Source organism: Cupressus sempervirens, chromosome 10 (assembly GCF_028749045.1).
Source record: "Cupressus sempervirens isolate cs-2001-9-10 chromosome 10, ASM2874904v1, whole genome shotgun sequence".
Classification (NCBI taxonomy): domain Eukaryota; kingdom Viridiplantae; phylum Streptophyta; class Pinopsida; order Cupressales; family Cupressaceae; genus Cupressus; species Cupressus sempervirens.
Genome location: NC_143127.1, coordinates 893,931,329 through 893,939,035, shown reverse-complemented (window position 1 = coordinate 893,939,035; position 7,707 = coordinate 893,931,329). Strand labels below are relative to the sequence as shown.

Genomic DNA, 7,707 nt, shown 5'->3' with positions numbered 1-7,707 from the left:
ATAATGAAAATGAGAACAAAAACGAGAGGATGACATTGACGAAAGTTGCTCAAGCCACACGTTCACTCAAATGCTTAATCAACAGTGCTCGCCGTAAAAATGAATTTTGAAAAGTGAAAAAGACGTTTTAAGGCATAAAAAATTTGGTCAATGCATGTTTGCGCGAACATGTACCTAGCACGTGTTCATGTGAACATACCTTGCCATGTTTGTGCGAACACGCGCTAGGTACATGTTCGTGCGAACATGTCTAGGGTGTTCGCGCGAACGTATGAGAAATTGAGATGCGAAAATTTGCCATTTTTTTCAAGTTTCTTCGTCCCACTAAAGTGGAACCCATTATTGTGGGTTCACCCAGTTGTGTTTGAGGACCATGTTTTATCTAGGTGTATCACCCCACTTTCCCTTTCGGCATATTTAATTTATGTTCTCCTGCTCCCTTTTCCTCTCAAGCAGTAGTTTAGGTGCACCTTGATAGTGAGGAAGTCAATCTTCTTTAGAGATTTGACCTCAAAGTGCAAGTCCCACACTTGGAGGTCATTTCCATATTACACAAGCTTTCTTGAGGTTCATACCTCAAGAAAGGGTGCATACTTTTGTGTCAATAGTAGTCCAAAATTGACTCAAAATGGTTATGTAAAAACTCCTTCTAATCCTAATCTTTATATTGGCCATTTTAGTGAGGATGTTCTCATTGTTGTTCTTCATGTGGATGATCTCATATACACTGGTAATAATTCTTCTTTGTTCTCAAATTTTAGAGCAAAAATGGTTTTAAAATTTGAAATGACTAGTTTAGGGGGGATGCATTAGTTTCTTGGTCTTGAGGTTTGAAAAGATACATGTATGCATTCTATATTTTTGCCCCAATAGAAATTTGTTTAAGATCTTCTTCAAAAATTATGTATGCAAGATTCCAAACTAGTGAGCATACCTATGGAGGTTGACATTAAATCAGATATTTCTGATGATTCTCCTTATGTCAATCCCACCATTTATAGACAACTAATTGGAAGTTCACTTTACTTGACCACTACTAGACTAGATATTACATATGCAAAAAGTTTGATTTTTGATTCATGTATGAGCCCAAGGAAACACACCAAGGTGCAACTAAATAGATACTTGGATATCTTAAAGGAACAATTCATTTTGGTTTGTCTTTTCAACATTCTAATGAGTGTAAATTGGTTGGGTATATTGATTCTAATTTCATAGGTTCTATAGAGGATCATAGGTCTACTTCTACTTATGCATTTAGTTTTGGTTTTGTAGTCATTTCTTGGAAATCAAATAAATAACTTAATGTATCACTTTCTACTGTTGAGGTTGAACATAAAGATGCCACATTTGTTACTTGTCGGGTTGTTTGGTTGTGTAGAATATTGCAAGATCTCCAACATCTTTAAGATGGTCCTATTGTGTTATATTGTACTAATCAAAATACAATTCAAATGAGTGAAAATCCAATTTTTTCATGGCAAAACAAAACATATTGGCATTCAACATCACTGCATTCGTGAGTTGGTTCAAAAAGGCTTAATTGAACTGGTATATTGCCCCACTACACACAAGTTGTTGATATATCAAGAAAAACCCTTGTTGGTAGTCACTTTCAAGAACTTTAGAGTTTACTTTGTGCTCTTCCCAATGTTCATTATGGGGGAGAAAAGGGATAATGAACATTTTGTTATACTTTATTTTTAACAAAATTTACTATGGGAGAGAATGAAAGATAATAAATATTGTCAATTAGTTTTTTTGTTAAGAGTTAGTTATATCAAGTTAGGCAACGATTAGCTAATTTAGTTTTATTTGCAATTGTATGAATAAACATTCTATGGTATTCAAACATTGTGTTCAGCTAGCTCTATAGGTCTCAAAGATTAAAGATTTGAGTAAATAATGTGCCTTTTTGGAGATTTTTTTTGTTGAAGAAAATATAATTCAAAATTTCTAGATTTTCTTTCATGAAATGTAAATGGTATACACTATAATTGTAAAATCTTTTCTTTTGTCAAATGTAATTGTTGTACAATTTTATTTAAAATCTCTAATTTTTTTCCATTAACATGCATTATTCTTTGGAATGGTTGGTTTTTTAATTATGAAATGTAATTGACCATATATAATAATTTGCCAAAAAATATTATTATTTTTAGGATTAGTAATGACCATACATGTCCTTAGATGATGTCATTTCCATCTTTAGAAAAAAATATGTAAGTAGCCAACAGATGTCTTTTTATCCAATATTTATTTTAGATGAATCAAGGGATGAAAGTTGAAAATAATGTTTTCCTACTCTCCTTTTTTGTATAGGATAATTTTTAATATTATATAATGAAAATGGTCTATTTATCAAAAAATTAAAGTCATATCTCTTTAACATTTTCTATAGAGATTTTTCTAAATATGAATATGCTAGAGTTTGTATTTAATTCAAACTAGTATCATATATTTGTTGACATTTTCTTCATGAATTTTTCTAAACATTAATAGATTGGATTGAATTGTATTGAAAATAGTATCTCATTTTTCTTAATCTTTTTATATGATTTTTTCTAAACATAGATATGATAATTTGAATCTATGACAAAACCTAAATTGTAACATCTGCATTATAATCCAAATCTTCTTTCAAAAATAATAAAATAAAATTTTCAAATTTCTATTTAACATTAGACATAAATCTAAAATATATTTTATAAAAATTAAAACAAAATATTCATAACAGTCATTATATTGTGACAAGTTTATATTACTCAATTATGTTCTTCTATAATTCCAAAAAAACATATCATTCATTTCAAACAATCACTAGAGTATTCAATAAACACATACATTTACATCATACTGAATTATATTATTTTATAATTCCAAAAAACATGTCATTGATTTTTATTTAAAACCTTATACAAGGTATGCAAGTAGAAAGGTCAAACATATCTTTAATATATATTTTATAATAACTAGAAAGTTTTTCATAATACTATTTTATAAATCACCATCTAGGCCTGCCCATTGCATCGTATGGTCCGACTGGTTGCTGTAGTTTCTTATCTTAAATCTAAGCTACGCCATCTCTGAACTACAAGAGTGGTTGGCGTTATCTTTTCCCACATGAAAATAATCAGGTCATTTTTGCTATATGCAAATATGAAGGGATTCTACACTTGAGCTGCATCGAAAAAGTTGCAGCAAATCTCAAGCAAAGAATTGGAGTGTTAAACAAGGAGTGGAACATGGAGTGGGTATTTTGGGGTTTGACAATTGTTTCTTCTGGTTTAATTTTGTTCCTGCTCAAGATTGCAATAACAATATGGTGGAAGCCTCTGCAACTGAAAAAGCACTTTGAAGCCCAAGGAATTCCATGGGAATACCACAGATATATCCAGGATGCTCGATAAGCAGAGAGCGAAACCCATGCCTGCACTCTCACATGATATAGTCCCTCACGTTCTTCCCCATATTTACCAGTGGACCAAGACCTACGGTACACTTATTTCTCCATCTTTTCACACTATCTGGTACTTTGTTGATCATATTACTGGAATTCCTTCATATAACATCATTGATTGTTTAATAAGCTTGGGTGTTGTTAAAACTTAGAATAGTGGCTGATTATGAAGAATATGTAGGACTCTGAAGATCCTTTTGATTAATAAACTTTTGATTATGAAGAATATGTAGGACTCTGAAGATCCCCTTTCAAGGCAACTCGCAGGACAGGGAGTTCTGGGTTTGACAGGTGAGAAATGGGCTCACCACAGGAAAATCATCAATCCGGCTTTTCATATGGATCCCTTAAAGGTAAGAGAATGAATATCTATTTTTATGTCCTAAAGTGAGAGCAAAATGATGTGATAATTATATTTTAGAGGGAAATCTGTCAGGTTCCTAGTGATAGATAAACATGGTTCTCCGTTTCACATAAATCTTCAACCGATTTCATGAGGATTCATTATTGGAGCAGCACCCAAACAAGAAGCATAAATCCTCATTTCCATCGTCCAAGCATGCTAGTGGACCTTTTCTATTTGTAGAGCCGTGTTGATTCCCTTGATTAGGTGTAATTCCAAGATTTTCCAGGTCCCCAAGCATTGCATGGCCAATCACAGTTACCAAAGATTGTCTCCAGATCCTAAGGTGACTGTCTGAACCCTAAATCTCATCATAGCTCAAAGTTCAAAATTAAATTAAGATTTCTAAAGAAGGACAGATAGAGGAGGGAAGAGTGTGAAAGAGGGGGAGTGATGAGATGGAGATGGAAGAGAGGGATATGGAGAGGAGAGAGATTGATAAGGACAAAAGGAGAGAAAGATCGATAGGGATGGAAGTTAAAGAAAATGAAATAAAAAGATAAGTGAAGGAAAAATAGATATAAAAAGAAATAAATACATGGGAGGAGAGATAGTAAGATAAAGATAGAAAAGAGAAGTGACATAGGGAGAGGGAAGAGATACAAGAGTAGAGAGATGGAGAGATAATGACAGAAAAAAGAGGGAGTTCTGTCTACTGATGAAGGAAGAGATAGCAAGATAGAAGCAAAAATGAAGATAGAGGGAGAGGATCAGGTATCTAATGGGAGATAATGTTGCTGAGAGAGAAGGATGTAGAGGAGGGGAGTTAGAGAGGAAGAGATAGAAATAGAGAAGGATATAGAGGAGGGGAGTTAGAGAGGAAGAGATAAAAATAAAGAGGAAGCAGGAGCAAGGGAGCAAGGGAGAGATAGACATATTAGGAGATATTGATGTTGCAAAGAAGAGAGATAGAAGATGATAGACAGGCAAATAATAAGAAGTAGATATATAAGAACAGAAATTAAGAGGAGGACAACCAGTGAGGGAGAATTAGGAGAGATAGAAGGAGGAAGAAGAGGGGGAGAGATATATGAGAAAAGAGAGATAAGATGTCGGACAATAGAGAAAGGGAGAGAGATAGGCAGTGGGAAAGAGAAGAGAGGGAAGAGAGGGAGCATTAAAATGGTAAACAGATAAATATAACATAGGAAAGATAGTGGAGATGAGAGAGATAAATATTAAGAGGGCAAAAGATGATCGGAGGAAAAATAGAAAGATAAAGTAATAAAAAATGATACATGAAGAGATAGAAAGAGAAGAATATAAACAAGGTAGGACATGGAGAGATAGAGAGAGAAGAATATAAAGAAGGTAGGAGATAGCAGGCAATTGGTTTTGAGAAGCTTCTAAGTTTTTAACCTTTAACCACTTCTAAAGATGTCTGGGCAAAATTAGAATCGGATCTATTCGCCTGTGATGATACTTACCATGGGTAAACCCATACTTTAAGGGCCATTCCCTACTGGCCTGGGTTGACATACCTTAATGAAGGGTTATATCTGAGTACAAAACCCTGCTCGATTTGACAGAGTATAATACTTCTCTTAAGGCATCTTAGCAGAGGAAAGATCCCGTGTGGTGTTCAAACTCATTTTCAAATAAGCTTTTAGCATTGAACCTAATCTACTCTTAAGTATGTATGGGGCAGGGCATATCACTTGTAAAATATCTTCCAAGTAAAACTTCAAAAAAATGCAATCCAATCTGTTCGGTTGAAAGGTTTTGTGAAGATGTTTGCAACATACTTCATACCAGAAGATAGTCTCAAATATTGAGCTGAGAAATTCTTGGTGTGCTTTTGAATAGCGATATTCTATTCCAATCCATTGAAGTCACTCTAATCATAAATCCAATCGTGGAACATGACTGCAAAACTTGGAATCATCTTAATCTCTTAGACTTAAGATCTATGTCCAGATTATTTTGTAAAGACTTTATATTTTGAAGTTTATATTTAAAATATCATAAGTAGCATAAGTGTTTTGTGACTGCAGGGTATGGTTCCAACAATTGTGAAAAGCAGTGAGAGTATGTTGGATGAGTGGAGTAAATTGGTATTGTCAGGTTCATCAGAAATTGAAGTGCAAAAGGAGTTCCACGATCTCACGGCAGATATTATTGCCCGCACAGCATTTGGAAGCAGTTTTGCAGAGGGAAAACAAATCTTTGATATGCAAACCAAACAGATGGTTCTTGCAATTGAAGTCTTTCGCAATGTTTATGTCCCAGGTTTCAGGTGACAAACTTCGGTTTCGTGACTACAAATTTTAATCTTCAATTGTCAAAAAATGCAATCAAAATTTTGATTTCAGTGTGTTCATTTATTTCCTTGAAACTTCAATCACAATTTTGATTTGAGTATGTTCGTGTGAAGAGTGCCACTCATTTATAAATGTATCTTCCCATCTCAAATGCCTTTTATCATTCAAGAATTATGTGCATTTGGGATCTGGTGTTTTTAATTTTTAGGAACTTAAATCCAGTGGGGACATTTTATTCAAGAGGATAAATTGTTTTGTACTTAAAGAGGGTTTATTCAGATTGGGAAGTATGCAGAATCTATAACTAGTACCCATTTCTTAATATCATCAGGTTTTTGCCTACTACAAAGAATAGGCAACGTTGGAATTTGGAGAAAGAAATAAGAAGATGCTTAAGACAAGTTGTAGATGCCAGGAAGATGACTGCTGAGATGGGGAAAACAGGCAGTTATGGTACAGATCTACTTGGATTAATGATGTCTGAGAACAAGAAGCAGGGGAGAGACAATGTCAAAAGTAATGCAAGCCTGACTGTAGAAGAAATCATTGATGAATGCAAGACTTTTTACTTTGCCGGTCATGAAACCACAGCATTACTATTGACATGGTGTATAATATTGTTGGGCATACACCAAGATTGGCAAGAAAAAGGCCGCAGAGAGGTGTTGGAAGTATGTGGGAAAAACAATTATCCAGATGCAGATAGTTTAAGTCGCCTCAAAATTGTAAGTACCATCTAAACAGACCCCAAAAAAATTCCATGTGATCGAATACAATGCATTATTTTGAAATTGGTAAGGACATAAAAGTAATTTGGTTTTGTGTAACAAAATGTTGTATGAATGTACCGTAGGTGGGAATGATCATAAATGAGGTCCTGAGACTTTATCCACCTGGAGCAGGAGTATTGCGAGAGGCATGTGAGCCAATGAAGCTTGGAAGGCTATCAATTCCTACAGGAACTCAACTTTTCATTCCGATCATTGCCGTCCACCATGATCCTTCTCTGTGGGGAAGTGATGCAAATGATTTCAACCCAGGGAGATTTAGTGAAGGAATTGCAAAGGCTGCAAAGCATCCCACGGCGTTCATGCCCTTTGGTGGAGGTCCATACATATGTGTGGGTCAGAATTTCGCACTGTTGGAAGCAAAATTAGTGTTGGCAATGGTTCTGCAAAGATTTTATTTTGTGACTTCACCATCTTATGCTCATGCTCCCACGGAGTTTGCTACTGTGAGACCTCAACATGGAGCTCAGGTAATCTTCAGCATGTGCTAAGACTGAAAATTGGACTGCCTAGAAACACTTCTTATTTAATCCAATTTTAAGTAAATAATAGCCGATAGTGTAGATGTTGAAAATGTATAGTTAAAGTTTATATATTGTAATAAGGTCATTTTAATGAACCAATGATTTAAATGTTTACATTGTTTTATATTTGTTGAGCTTATAAGATAATTTGGAGACTTCAAAACTACATTTGTGGAAAAAATTCATTGAGCTTTGATAATATCAATATATTTTTGTGCTTTTGTAAGTATTATGGTTCAATTTTTATAAAAATAGTGAATATTTTAGTGCT

The 7,707-nt window shown here is 34.2% G+C and overlaps 1 protein-coding gene across 1 annotated transcript; it reads left to right on the top strand.

Moving 5' to 3' along the window:
- The first annotated feature begins 3,783 nt into the window (after positions 1 to 3,783).
- Positions 3,784 to 7,403, top strand: LOC149536870 (cytochrome P450 CYP72A616-like). Its single transcript, XM_089806361.1, has 4 exons — positions 3,784 to 3,813; positions 5,858 to 6,099; positions 6,456 to 6,849; positions 6,978 to 7,403. The coding sequence occupies exons 1-4, from the start codon at positions 3,799 to 3,801 to the stop codon at positions 7,401 to 7,403; spliced, it is 1,077 nt and encodes a 358-aa protein (XP_089662487.1). The 5' UTR covers positions 3,784 to 3,798.
- The last annotated feature ends 304 nt before the right edge of the window (positions 7,404 to 7,707 follow it).